Source organism: Grus americana, chromosome 13 (assembly GCF_028858705.1).
Source record: "Grus americana isolate bGruAme1 chromosome 13, bGruAme1.mat, whole genome shotgun sequence".
Classification (NCBI taxonomy): Eukaryota; Metazoa; Chordata; class Aves; order Gruiformes; family Gruidae; genus Grus; species Grus americana.
Window position 1 is genome coordinate 7,078,650 of NC_072864.1, and position 15,739 is coordinate 7,094,388.

General features: G+C 35.7%; 1 protein-coding gene across 2 annotated transcripts in view; it reads right to left on the reverse strand.

Annotated features, from left to right (window-relative positions):
• The window catches only part of WWOX (WW domain containing oxidoreductase), a 526,712-nt gene that overhangs the window by 411,772 nt on the left and 99,201 nt on the right, over nucleotides 1-15,739 (reverse strand). For both annotated transcript variants that reach the window (XM_054840346.1, XM_054840345.1), the window contains exon 6: nucleotides 495-583. In XM_054840346.1, the coding sequence (XP_054696321.1) occupies nucleotides 495-583 (89 nt within the window). The remainder of the gene's footprint in view (nucleotides 1-494; nucleotides 584-15,739) is intronic.

Genomic DNA, 15,739 nt, shown 5'->3' on the forward strand with positions numbered 1-15,739 from the left:
TTTTTTGGTTATTTTTTTTAATTATGGACTACTCCAAATACAGGTCTGGAAAATGGAGCTGTCTGGCTCATAGGGCTATTTTTTAAAATGCTTTAAAAATAAAAAGAGAGAGAGAAGGTTAGAAAAGAAAGCAAGGCAAGGAGTGCACTAATTGCTCATCCCTGACCTCTTCCAAACCACTGCAAAACTATTAAAAGTTGCCTGAACTGTTTTTTTATGCAGTTCAGCTTTGGCCTTTTTCAATAGCCACAGGCATATCAATGCCCCCTTTAAAGCTAGGGCTACATGTGGAATTAATAAGAGATCTGTAATTATTTTTTAAAGATGAAAACAAATGATCTTTAATTCACATTTAAAAGAATTCCTGTGAAAAGTTTATTCACTAACTGTAGCTGCTGATCAGTGGAACTATGGTGAATTCTGCCAACTGTGCTCAGCTGATAAAGACATTAAAATAACATGAAATTATTACATGTAATTTTCTGAGTACTTACACATTCTTGGATTTGAATGCTTCAGCAAAGTGCTGCACACTCTGAAGAGAAGCAAGGTCTAAGGTCATTGCTTCTACCTTGGCTTTATGCTGGAAGAAGAGAAAATATATAAAAAAGATAAATAACAGCAAGTTTAGTTCACAGTATCATGTTACAGCAAATGTGTTATGAAACTTGTCCGATTCCCTCATTTAACATTATAACCCCAAAGTGAATACAAATCATCAAAAAGAATGGACGAGCACTACATTTAGTGCCAAAAGTAGCATTGCAATTTTGTGGATCTGGTAAAAACGTACACGGTGCAACACGCAGCTTTCTATAATGCAATGAACTGACAAGATAGTGTTAAGGTTAATATGGTATCTTTTGTCTTCCATTTAGCTAGTGAAACTCATATACCTCATGAAATAAAAAGTAGAGTAAGCATTATTCTTAATGCATGGTACTTTTTACATACCATAGTAATTAAAAAATGCTCAGTAAATACTCTATAAAAAGCAGCTAAATTCAAACTTTCACATATTAATCAAAAATAATCTATTGTTCATAGCAGGTGTTATAAAAGACAGTGTAAAATGAGTATAGAAAACAACTGATCAGCCTATACAGTTTTTCATACAAGAGTTTACATAAGAGTGCGTAATGTCTTCTAAAGAAATTGTAAGCAATTGTACTTAAACCAAACTTTTCACCTAGAAGAGGACATGCAACCCCACAAAAATGACAGGTTAACCTGAAGGTGCTAACCTTAGGCACCACCAAAACAACTCTTCCCAATATTTTTAGCTTTAAGATCCCTGTTCTCAGATCTTTTGAAATGCTTACACTCCAAATCTCAGAACAAAATTAACCGAAAGCCTATTTTCATTGCAATCACTACAGTGAAAGTCATCAGAGAATCAAGTGGACTTGTAGTTCTTTCAAGCCACAGTTCTGAACTAGCTGTGACGTGACTGCAGCTGCGTGTCTGCACTGCAACATCCAACAGTTGTCTTTAGTTCTTCCACAAACGCTATACTTTAAGACATCTATGATGCAAAATACCAACCGTCATGACATACAAGTCACGTAGATCCCCATAGGGATTACAAACGTGCATTTGTGCTCACCTTCGCTCTTAGCCTCACTGCTGCCCAACACCACATCAATTCTCTGGTACATAAAAGAAAGCTGGCAGAAGCCCTGTACTCTCCCCAACCTAAACATGTGAACTTTCAGGACACTCTGCTTAGCTTATTCAGGAAAAAAGAAATTAGAGGGTCACTTCATGTAATTCCACCATGCTACCTGCACCTGCGTACAATGGTCATGGTTCAGACTGGACATTAGCACTGCTACAAGAGAGAGTAAGAAAAGATGGAGCAGATATAGCAGTACTATGCAAAGGCAGCATTTGAGTGGAGAGGCAATAGGAGCTCTGTTAGCACTATGGTGTAACAAGGTTATACAGTGAGCATTTCTGGAAGAACAAAAAGGAAGGAAGCTGCATGCATGTCAGCGCAGAAGGAAGCCAAGAAGAGTGCTCCCATTGTCTCCCAAGTTCAAGCAATTCATCTGATCTCCGTGTTACATTACATCTGGTACTTTTCTCCCTACATCTGTTTTTTATTTTGCTAGCACCCATTCTGCCTGCTGCAATTACCTTACAGGTTGGGTTTAAACAGAATGTCACTCAAATTCCTTTTGTCCCACTCCAGCCAGACTTCTCAGGACAGGAAAATAAATACAACTAAAATTTCGACAGGTTCAGTTCCCATCAGAAGTATCAATTGAAGGAGTCTGAAAATGCTAAACCCAGCTTTATTAGAAAGAGGTTTTTTACTCTCACAAGACGCACATCATTCTGGAATTCATTTTGCCCCACTGGGTAAATATTTTCTTCTGTTTGATGGTCAGAGACTTGAGAAAGACGATGCTGCCTTGCATTATGCAATAGAGCTCCATAACAGCATCTCTTCAACTTTGCAGTTCAAAGCTGTTTACTTAACAGAGAAGTAGCATGCATAGTTGGGTTTATTTTGCTTCTGCTTTCCTCAGTTGGAACATTATTCTGTCTCTCCCAAGGGTAAAAGGACAAAAATGCTACAAATACAGGGACATAAGGGGAGTAAAAAAAAAATAAAAATAATCAAGTAGTTCAACAGACTATACCACAAGCTGTTAGCTACTGTCCTTTTGGCGACACAGGTTCTAGTCCACACAATATTACTCAGGTAATGCTTTTCCTCTTGGTGCCACATGTTAGCCTCCTGCTACTGATTCCAAGAACAGAAGAGAGATGTTTGTGTATTTCAAGTCCAAAGGAAAAAAAAAAAAAAAAAGTATGACGCCTCCAAAATACTTTCAGAAATAGAAATTAAACAGACTAAGATTGGCCTGGATCTGTGGATGAATCTATTGAAAATGTAAAAATCAGAAATTTAAAAATCATAAATTATTGAAAGTGATAAATGGTTGACTGTTAGACAGCATATGCAAACTATAATTATGTTTCTTCTGCACCAGTTCCATCAATTAAGTGAAACCTCCTTTCTATTCATACCCCATTTTCTTCAGCCAGTAAGATAATTTATTTCAAACAATTTAACACTACTTCACCTTTTGTTCTTTTAGCTTTGATACACGTACAGTTATATAAAAAGACAAAGAAAACATTTGTTAAGAAATTCAAGAAACTGTACCTAAAATGACCTGAAAAAGCAAAAATGGAGAAGGAAAAAAAGGATGGGTGTAGTAATTTTTTCCACTGAATAGGTCAGCAAAGGCAAATGGCAACATACTTTTTTTTTTCCCCCAACTTTCTCCCTGCTTTTGCTTAAGATCCTGACTGTAACAGACTGTATTTCCTTCATATATACAGAAGGTATATACATATACACTGAGCACAGAGACACCCATTTGCTCTGTTTTCCGAACAGGAGAAACTGGAGCACGTGACATCCAAGGCACTCAGATCAGAATTTGCCACCTCTGCTTCTGAAGCCATGCAAAAAGCCAAGTGTGAGTATTTTCTCCAACAGTAACTGGGGAAGAAATCAGTTTACATACCATGAGATCAGGCAAGTTCCCCAACTTTTCTCTTTCAGATTCTCCTCTGTCAACTGAGATTCAAGCACCTCTTACTCCACAGAGGTATTCTGTAGACCATCAATTCCTACTATAGCTTGAGAACATCAAATGCTAAGCCTTTAATATCAACTAATTTTCATTCCAAATTTTCCCACTCTTGCTTCAACGTTACAATTTCTTTAAAAAAAAGCTATGAATAAGGCAATATACTTGCAAGGTATGTTCTTAATAATGTAAGAATAACTCCAATCAATGAGAAGTAGAAGGTTTTTTGTTTTCTTACAGTACCTCAGTAATACCTTTGTTATAATGTTTTCCCTCTTTCCCTAGGTAGCACACACTGTGGTATTTATAGAAAAAGTAAACATTTTTTTAATAAAAATAAAACTAAAAAACATTTTTGCTAAAGGCATCGCAACTGTAATTGTAATCCACAGTCAGAACTGATTGTTAATGGTATGATGCAAATCCTGATCTAATGTGTCATAATTGTGTTATGCTGATGTCTCTCACCATTTCACTTCACATATTTTCAGTATTGAATTATGCCTCATTTTATGTTATGAAATCTTAAATGGGACTTGTCACTTTCCCAAATACAGAAGACAGTCTTAAAACTGACATTGTAAAATCAACACGCTAAGGCAGAAAACTCCAGAATTTTTAAAATTAAATCAACAAAATACATCAATGCTCCCTCTACTACTTTATTTTCAATTGCATCATTTAAGGGGAAACTAAATAACAGAATGAGTATAGAATAATTCAAAGAGCTCACTTCTAAATCACAGGGTCATTACTACGTGGTGCTGTTGAGAGCCCGTGCAAAATGACCTGGTGCCCTCGCTGCAGATCCCAGGGACAGATGTCCCAACTGTGTCCAGAGCCACTTTCACAACGAGACTCAGACCAGCTTCACAAACTGGCCAAAAGGAGAACAGACACAAGAGGTGGACACACTTCTGCTGTCTACTGCACCTTGTCAAAACAAGGTCAGCTAGAACCAACTGAAACAATGCTTTTGGGATGGCGAGTATTTGCATTTTGTGAAGCCCAAAGAGCACTTCAAGGCTAACAATGTCTAGGCACCAACACCCTGTCTTTGAAGAACAGCCGAAAGCGGATCATTCCGTGGTTTCTAACAAGTCCTCTTTTAAACACAACACAGTAACATTTTGAAAAGCCCAAAGAAAAAAATTTATCTTGTATTTGACAATTTTGTGTCCAGTTATAAAAGGATTTTATTAATATCCCCAGGTAAGTTTCATTACTCTAAAGAACACCGGAAAACAGTATGTTCAGTTTTGTACGTAAGCTGCTCCCTACTGGAGCAAAAGTATTAAAAATGCTTAAGTGCAATTGGTTATATTTTGCCCTCACGCTAGAAAAATGCTTATTGAGCCAGAAACTAACAAGAAAGTTAAAACATCCAGAAAGCAAGCAATTTCACTATATGCAATGTATTCACCTTACAGCTTAAAAACTGTTTAAAAATGAACACTGCGTGGTAGAGTAGTTTGGCAGTAAACATGATTGTGCATTTGTGTCTTGGTATTGAAGAAGGAGCCTTTTTTCATAGTGAATTTTTCATTCAAATGTAAGTGATGATTTACGTTAAATATAGGTAAAGCATAGCTACATTTTCCTGAAGGATTGCAAGGAAGTGAAGAGCAGTACAATAAGTTGAAGCATAAAAGCTTTCTCTGTCATAATATTTATTATAATGGCATATAAAATAGCTGAAATAAATAATAGATGACTAAAAGTAAATTCATATGATAAAGAATCTTTCAGCAGACACCATTACTTCTGACTGCTCCAGTTTCATACAGAGTTGAAGAGTCTTAATAAATATGCTGTAGCCCCTGTATCTTGTGTAAGTACAAGTCATTTTGTAAGGGCCTACTTACAATGTAACCTAGTGGACACTAGATAATTTACTGTATAATTTTAATCTCAAAAAATATCGTGTCTATATCTTTAATATTTAGAACTCCTTAACTCAAAACTGAATACATAGCACAACAGCAAAACCGTCTGACTTTGAGGGACTGAAAATATAATAAATTGGTGAAAAGCAGTTTAATTTGATAAAGAAAAATCTTGATGACAGCATTTTGGAATGCAAATAGTTCTTATATGCAGTGTGAGAAACAAAAAATCTTCAGGAAAAAAAGAATTCGACATCAAAGATGATGAAAAGTCTGTGGAATTATCCTGAAATAGGTAAACAAATAACCAAAACTCAGCATATGACAAGCAATGCCCAAATAAACCCATATTTCCATGCTGAGGACAAAGTAGAGGATGTTTTGGAAGCACATCTGAATTTGACGCATCGCTTATGACAGTCAATAGCCAGTGCCATGCACTATTTATGGAGGTACATAATAGGGAAAAAGGCTTTCACTCAGGATTAGGACTGTAAATATTATTGTCCCTAATGTAGTCAACGTTTGGTACTTCATGCAAAACCGTATTTATGTAATGCCAGCTCCATCTTGTTGTGTGCTCTGAATGCTGTGCAGCTACTTCTCTTGAAACTGAATGGGATGGATGAATCCTAATGCTTGAGGAGTAATCCAACATACGTGCTAGATGCTTTAATAATATGTTCTTCTGCTACATTTGATAAACTTTGATAGAGTTCATGAGAAGACATTGTGGTGGAACAATTTTACAGTCATTTTTCTAGATTTTCTCTTCCACTCCCCCCCAAAATCAGCAATTTCTATACAGAACTTTCAAATTTTCACTAACTTTATGCAAGAGAAGATGGTACGAGACACAAACCAATTTCCTAAATATTATTTTATTAACCCATATACGTGATGGACAAGGAAATAGCTGGGACAGATTGTGATTCTTCATGAAAATCAGAAATGAAAAGGATTTTCTTTCCCAAAGAGTATTGGTTTCACTGGTCCTGGTCCTTCCTGCTTAAGTAACTAGATCTTCATTTTGTCCACAAAAATGGAATTCCTGCAGGGGTTGCTGTCATCCAAGTCAAGTGAATAGCACATATATAAAGAGCTAATGGGTCAGTATGACCCTGCTAATTGATAGGATTACTGATCATCCTCGGACCTACATTTTGTAATGACGAATTATAATAATTAATTATTAATTAATAATAATGTCCTTGTCTCTACCCCTTCTCCAGAACAGTTATGGATGTTGGGCAGAGAACAGTGTTTATCCTTCTGGTATCAACTACACCTTAGAGTGGTAAGAGGCCTCCTCAGAAAAACCTGAAGCCCTCAAGCCGCAGTAGGATTGTACTGCACATGCATGTCTCAAAGTTGCAGTGGCAGCTCCCCGCACATGATAGCCTAGAACAAACACCTGAACTACAGATTTAACTGTTGAGCTCAACTGGGTTATAAAAGCAATAGAGAAGTCTGGATCCTCCTTTAGCTAGAGATTAAATATAAAGGTGACAAATGAGCAATTGAAATTCTGAAGACGAGAGACGTGGAAGAGTGACAAAGATGACCCGATATGAAGGAGTTCGATTTCTGAGAATGCCATACACTGACCCGGCATTTGGTCCTTGCATTTAAACAAATCATTGTTCACGGCAATATTTTTCCTTCTTCCAAATACTTAATTTACCTACCATTTAAAATCACTGTCACAAACACAACAATGTGACTAAAGTCTCCAGGTATAGTTTAAATATTTAAGTTGGATGTGAAAGGGCTTTATTGGTCACACAACAGTCATTTTAAATCCCCCAATAATGTTAAAACTGTATCTCTTTCTATTAGTCAATATCTACACATAAAAAGAAATGCAAAACACACTTATTAATTTCTTTGTGGTTACTTAATTTTTCAGATTTTAATATCTTTTTAAAATAAATCTTCTGTAATAAATACCATTACAATAAGCAACAATGTTATTTCACAATAGTTACATTAGTTAACTCTTCGATCTATATCTCTGTGAGTTTGGCCTTCTATATCTTCTGAAGATAATTATAAAGGAAAAAAGGAAAACCAGCTGCATTTCTTTCTGAAATTAATATCTTCAGAGAAGTAAACTATGCCACAGCAATCCTAAATCATGCTTAAAAAGAGTAAGAGAAGTCAGTCTCACAAGGACACTTTTAAAATTATATATCCCTTAACCAGGGAGAACAAAAAACACACACAGAAATTACAAGACTACAATTTCAGAATACTTCCATTTGTAGGCTCCAAATGTCCCTGATTTTTCCTGGATGCACATGGTTCCATTGCAGGCAGTACACATCTGCTTCAATAACAAGAAATTACATGCATTAAAAAAAAAGAAATCTACCATAGGTTTTGGCAGTAGGAATTTGTTTAGCTCTTAATGTACATGAACTGTGGGTATTTACTTGGTAGCCTACTTTTAGCTGGATTTTTTTCTTTCCTTGGATATAGATCATTTCTTTCCCTCTCGAAACGCCCGTTCCTGTAAAGCTCATTTGAATTTATCTTGGGGAATCTCAAATAATCTTGGCAATATATTACATTTATATGGTTTACTATTCTAATAAACATATCTTCTTGTTTACAGAATAATCGAGGGAGCCTGGGAACATGTAACAGAACCCTGACTGTGGAGAGCCTCCTATTCAAATGCTTTCAATTCTTTTCATTCTGCAAGATTTGAAGTGATAGCAGAATACATTTTCAAAAACAGCAACAAGGCAAAGAGCGCTGGGATAATTTAGAAGCTACAGACTTTGTTTCCTTTTAAAAACTTGCTCAATTTGATGTTTTTAAGATGAAATAAACCCACTTTATGGGCTGCTGAGAAATATGCAATATAGGAGGCAAACAGGGTAACGAGTTTGATGGAAATGGCAGGAAAAACAGTATTTCTAAACTGATTAAACCAGTAACATCCCAATTGCAATACGGTATTTTTGTTGTTGATTACCCATAAAATTAAAGGTGTGTTATCATATATGTACAGCTATACATACACTGATTTATAAGGCTTACAGCAGGATTTCACATACAGATTTTACACCCAGAGGAAAGTTAGCATCCCTACGACAGATGACAAACAAGATGAGAAAAGCATGATGGTCAAAAGGGCAACAATGTTTAAGTAAATACAAAATGAACCCTTTTTCCCTGTTCTCTCATGATCCATAATCATAAGCTATGTTGTTGCCTGAAAGTGCAGACATGCACTGTGCAGTGCATTAATCCTTCAAACACTAACAGATGCTGGCAGGGATTTAGGCTGGAATGTATTTACAAAGTGACAAATTATGTTCCGTATTATACAGAGAGAGAAAGAGCACCCACAAATAGGCTGATAAATGTCAGCTGCAGTCACGACAAACGGTTTATTTTTATTATACTGTAACCACAAATGTTTTTTGCAGGGAGGCCCAAAGATTTATTTGTTGCAGGAAAAAACAAGATTATATATGACACAAAGTAATAACTGTGAGATCACTGATGTTCTGGGCAGCTTGCCCTCCTGGAAGCTATGTGCAGATTGAAAAATGTTGCTTAAAAATGGTATGTTATATGACACAAAATAAATAGTTCATAAATCTGTATTGAAACAACAATAACTAATAATTAAAGACAGTCTTAGGACATGGCTTATACAAGTTAAAAGGAAAGCACACTATTTCCTTCAGCGAAATGTTGAAAATGAAGTAACAATATTAAAATAAATCTGATGAAATTGTTTTAGATTAAAACCAAAGTGCTATAATTACTAGATGGAAGTAACATATATTTTAAATGTGGTCATAGCGCTATATGAACATTTAGTGTAGCACAATTAATTGGCAGAATAGTGACGTCTGCAGGTTTAAAAATGCATTGCAGCTATTTTGAAGTACATCAAAGCTTGCCAAAGCTTTCCCCCTACTCTTAATACCAGGAAAATACAAATATCAATATGGTTAAAACTAATCATTTCTTTAATCATGGATAATTTCAGGATGCTTCAGCATAAGTAGAAATAAATTCATGAGACAAACGAAGAAATGAAAGAATTGAACAATTAGCTGTTTAAGGCATTTTAATTGGCAGTTCACAGTTACCATCTCCTAGCTTTAAACAATATAATACAAATATCTTCCAGAACAGTACCCTCAAAAAAATAAACACATATACAAATTATTTTCTTTCCACAACCGTTCACATTCCCTAGCTAAGAGATACATTGAAATTGGTCACATTGTTATGTATGTAATTTTGGAAAGTGAAATAAAAGGACTGAATCACATTAGTAAAGACCTCTTGTACAAATAAGGGTTGGCAGGATCAGGTTCTTAATATACACTCAATATACACAATATAGACTTGAAGAAAAATACTAAGTCTTTCCGCACGCACAAGAAAATACCGGGCATATTTGAACTGTACTGGAACATGGAAACCTGCCATTATGCCACGTGATTTGTGATCACAAAAGGAGGAAGTTTTTCTGTACTTTCTAAAGACATAAAGATAGTGTGACAAAGAAAATATGAACAAAATGAACACAAAGGCTGGAATTAAATTTCTGTTCAAAATGTGGCCTATCTCGGGAATCTTTTTGTTCTACTTGTAATCAGCAATATAGATATAAAACCAAACACGTGATTAAAAACATAATGTAATTCCAGGGTTGTCTAAAAACCTGAGATCAAAGCGTAGACTGTGGATTTTACAGATGCACAAAGCTGACGGCATTCAGACGCAGACAGGAGGGGTCATAAGGCCATGTCCTGCTGTTCCAATAATTAAGAAAGTTGAAAATGGATTTAGTGTAAATGTGAATGAAGTCCACCATCAACATGAAAAACATTTATTTACTAAATAGACATGAATTTTCTGGTAAAATTTGATTTCTAGATAACAGAAGTACTCCAGAAAATAATTATCTCACGCAGCAATATAGCAGGAGAGTTGACAGTCACCTCTCATTACACTTACTGGAATACTTGTTTCCTAAATATAATTTGCCAGTGAACAATATAGTGACAGGGACGGAGAATATGCCTTAAAAATTATATTCTTACAAGTATTTGTACATACAAAAGAAGGAAGTGCTGCCATTACAGCAAGTAAAGCAGCAAGAAAAGCCTAACAACAACCTACTTTTGACTTGAAATATTTGCCTGAAGAATAGGTGTGCAAGATGGGTATAAATGCTTTATAGGAAAGAGAGGGAGGGGGAAGCCAGGAAGAAAAAAACCCAACCACCACTGCCTTTCCCCTTCATAAAAGAAGCAAAACCGAGCACAAAGAACGGTATGTGAAGAGGAGCAGCATGCTAAGTCTGTGAGTAATACTCTCTCTACTGGACAGAAAGACATTGTAGATGCCTTCTGCAGTTCTGCAGCCGTAAGTGTTAATATGTAGTCATTCAATTATTAAATTGTTTTTAATTTAACAGATTTTGTTACATAGCTAGGTAACTGGCACATATTCTGCCTTAAAATTTTGCTTTTTAATCAAGAGGCTTAGGCTTTTCCCTAATTTTAAGGTGAATACTGGCTGTACCTACCTGAACACCTGAAAAAAATAGCAGCTACTGTATATCTTACCCATATGCCACATGCAAAAATGTAAAACGTATTAAAAAAATTCAAAAAGAAAATTTCCAAGCAGATGTTTATAAACAGAAGGTAACGGATAAAAACCCAAACACAATGCTGCATTCTGTTACATGATTCACTGATGAACCCATTGGAACTACAGCAAAAAGCCCTTCTGGAAAACTTCCAGAAATTAAAAGGTGCAAACAAGCTGCCTAATACCCTTGCGTAGACTGAATTCTTATGAAGAAAATAAAGTTTATTGTCTGGAAACGGAGAAAGCATGAGGAAAGCACTAAAGCAATGGAGGTGAACAATTAGACAGATGTTCACTTAAGGAAATAAAGAGAACAGAAGAAGCCATCACTGAGGAATTTTACGAGAATACTGACAACTCTGCACCTCATCAAGGGCACTGGTAAAGTTAAAGCCACTGAAGCCATTTCTACTCAACTCCAGTATAACTGCTGACCTTGCAAAAGTCTGCATTTACCAAATGTGGCTTAGGAAAATAGCATTATACTTTTCATTTTACTATTTTTTCCCAAATTCCATCTATATACTGTACTGTATATTTCAAGAAAATTGACTTTATTTCCTTGTATAATGTTACATATACTAGGATTTTTTTTCGTAACTATGCTCGTGTATCAGGAAAATCTAGATTTTAAAAGCTTTTGTCATTTAAGTAAAATTAAATAGTGTCAATTACATCTGATCTTCATAAACGTGTACACACGAATAGCTGGAATTGTTTCGCTTAATATGATTATACGTTTCTAATGTAGTCAGTAGTTTGCATAATACACAATATGTCGATCTGGACATGTTTTAAAACATACAACTTTTGGCATTTAACGACTGAGAGAATAATGGAAAAAAGCATATTTTGTTGATAAACTGTCCTGTAGAGCAAAAAAAATACAGACATACACGCAGGCAAAAGGAGAAGGAATTAATAATAAGAGGTAAGATTTTTTTGGCAAGGACAAAAGTCTTACTGTTCTGTGCTCATGCAGGCAGAGGTACAAATGTAATTTGTTCTATAAACATATGTCTATTGTTTAAAATATCATTTCAAAACTCTGTTTGGTTTATGATAATACTTCTCATGCAGGTTTTCAGAAGAAAAAAATCCTCCAAATCTCAAGTGCATTACTGATTTCTCCTTTTCTTTTATCTATTCATGTATTTTTCCAAAATGACTCTCAAATATATCAGAAACTGTAGCTCCGTGCCACTAACACAACTTCCATCGCTTTCTGGTATGCAGTAGGCTGCTTCCCCCAACACTCATCAGTTGTTTCTGAACTGCAAATATAAACATGATACACACACCACAGGGCAAGGTACACAAATGTCAGAAGTGAACTCTCCTGTTATCCAATTCTCAAAAAGTTCCCGCCAGCTTTACAAACTGGACACGTCCAACTTGTTCTGTAAGATCATTAGCATAAACAATTTGAGTATCAGGTTGTAGAGATAGGGAGGAAGTACTAATTAAAAGCTATGTCCTTATCTAATTACTACTTGTACACAAAGAAAAAAAAAATATCCTACGAAGTAGATTTTAATAAAGTACTCATGGTCTTGAACAGCACCAGACTGCCTCTCCCGAGCGTCAGCCACCAGTTCCGCTTACAGAAAGGGACAGCTCGTTCATTCCAAACGGTTTTGCAGCGTTTGCAACGCAATCGCTAGTTCAGCCGGGTCTGCAGGGGACGGCCTGCGTATTTCCCACACGCTAATGTTTGAAAGGTCTCAGTAACTCGGGAGAAATGCACAAGAAAATATCATCATTCACATTTTAAATAATATAAAAGATGTGGAATGTGATTGATTTCGCACTAGAGAGAATTGAAATTACCGTTATGGGATAGGTTTTTTCATGCACTGTGAGGTCAAGTAATAGTAAATAATTAATGAATTATGAAACAAATTTTCTATAAGGCAACACATAAATTCTATTCGATAAGATCTAAAAGTGTAGTTAAACCAAAAAGCCATATAATATATCACAAAATGAAGAAAATGCATGATGCTGAGGAACAAAGGGGGGTTGCCATTATATCGGAATAACTGTTACTCTTATGGAACATAAACAACATTTTTCCATACATACACATCATTTTCATAAGTTTTAAACCTCACAATCTACCAGAAAAAGAAAGGATTTTCAACTTTTTTTGCTGTTGCTTTTTGTAGTAAGATCTGTTTCCTCATCTCTCCAGCAGTTAGAGAGGTTCTCACACGTCAGAGAGTGGAATGATCAAGGAGATCATGGCCTGGACAAAACCATGGGGCTCCTTCTCTGATCTTACTGCTGATTTGGTTTTAGCTAAGGTCGAAGGATTGCTTATCCTTATTCCCTCTCTACCAGTATAAATTTTACAGTCTTTGATGCTGAGGCGCTCTCTGAGAATTTAGTGAAGTGCATGACACAATGTTGTAGTGATCTTGGTTAGATTTCTGTGGGCCACCGACAGACAATGAATATCATGAATGCAAGTCAAGAACTCAAAATGGAAACCCCCAAACCACCAGAAGTCACCCAATGTATTTTTTGCCTTGATACCTTAAAATTAGTTGAATTTGGAGCTTTCTGGCTTAGTAGATGGGAAACTTGCTTCTTCAACTGCATAAAATTCATGCTCCAATTACCTTCTCAATAATTAAAAAAGCTGGAGTTGGCACAGAGATTAAACTGTTCTGGATTTCAGGTTCAACTATGGTGAAATATAACGTACAGAAAAGGAAAAAAGGGAGGGGAAAATAAGCAACTGTTGAAGAATGTATGTCTCACTTATGGTGGCTGCTTAAAGTCATTCAGTCATTTGAAATTGTCCCAGGGGCTCATAAATGAGAAAAGAATAAATTTGGCAAAGTTCCTGCCAAATTTTTTTATCAAATGCAGACAATTTATCACATCTATTTCCCAAATAGTCTGGACTAAAATCCATGAAATAAATGCAAGTCAGATGTTGGGTCTCCAACAGCAACTGTCTCACCATATAATGTACTTGGTTTGCGTCACGGTAATTGAAGATAAGGATGTGGCCGGTGACAGTATGTACAGTCAAAACAGAGAGTAAGTTTTGAGATAATTTGCAAACACCACCATTTACCTAGCTATAAGTTTAAGTAGTATATATAAGTAGTATATATAAGCAGTTTGAACCCAGCCCTACCACGATACATCAATTTCCATTGAGATGTAATTACGGATCCACGAACACCCCATGGCAACAGCGTGTGTTCTACCAGCCTGAAGAACAAAATACAAAATCAGAAATGTAAGGCCTGCGATTTTTTTACTCTTCTAATGGTATAAACTCATTCACTTTACCACTTTTGAAGACATATACAAATAAACAGCCTTGTCAAGGAAATCTAGAACAAATTTCAACCTTTCGCTCTAGAAGAAATGTTAACTTCCAAAAAGTTATAGCAGTTCCCTTTTCAGAGATGCTTGTATTAATGACTGCTTAAATAATGTAGTTATCAAAGAAGTCAGTTACAAAGACTCACTCAAAATGAAAAGGCAAATTCCTTCACTAGAATTTAAAAAAAGAAAGTTAATTTTTGATGAAGCAAGCTGGTTTTATACCTTTATAATAACTACGATCATTTTATGCAATGTGATGCTTAAAGCAGTCAGGACTATGCAGTTTTTCACATGAATCCCATGGTCCCTATGCTGTGCTCCACAGACTGTATAGTTTACAGAATCCTATTGTCCTTACATTATTTTTAGGCAAAATTTTCATAGCCATGATATATCTTATAAAAAGTTTTTAGAACTGACCGTGATACACAATGGCTGTGAACTTTGGAACTAGATTATTTTTCTCACGTACATGTAGCTTGAAAAGCCCATGACCACTGCCAATTTCTATTTTTAACTACGTGGCTGAAAGTTAAGTGAAAATAGCCCTTTTCTCCCCTCCCACGAAGCCATTCAGCACAAGTTTTGAGTCTTTTTTTCTCTTCCTTCATTCTGTCTCCTCCAATCTAGACAGCAAATTTGACCAGTTAAAGAACACTGAATTGCACAGGGTACAATGCAGCATTTTGAAGCATGACTCACTAATTCTCTCAGGCCCATGTGAAAGGATATGCCAAGACGATAAGGCAGAGAAGGTTTATATTTATAAGACTTTGATTAAGTAGGCAATTTTAGGAGGACAGAGACAAGTTAAAGGAAAATGAAAAGGCTCCACAAGTACTGAATTTTGTTTAAAAATATCAACAGCATCACTATAATCGACTAAATCCGTGCATTCTTTAATAAGTGAAATTATCCAGCAATGAAAAATGCCATCAATGAAGTAGATGAGGCAATGAGCATATGTAAGCCAACCATTCAGATGCCTTTTAGCACTTGTAAGCATTTGGTTTCAATTTAGTTTTTCAAATGCCTCACGCTATGGTGCTGGACCTCTCAAAAAAAAAAATCAATATAAACAGACGAGACAAAAACTTGAGCTGTTTCTCAGAACTGCATAAAGAGGTGTGCAATAATTTTCTAAAGGTGTTAAATTTTAACTTTTTGTTTGTTTGTTGCTGAAGAACAGGATGACTATACACCTGAAAATATAGCTCCACCAAGTAACAGCCAGCACTGTCAAAACACATGGTACCATTA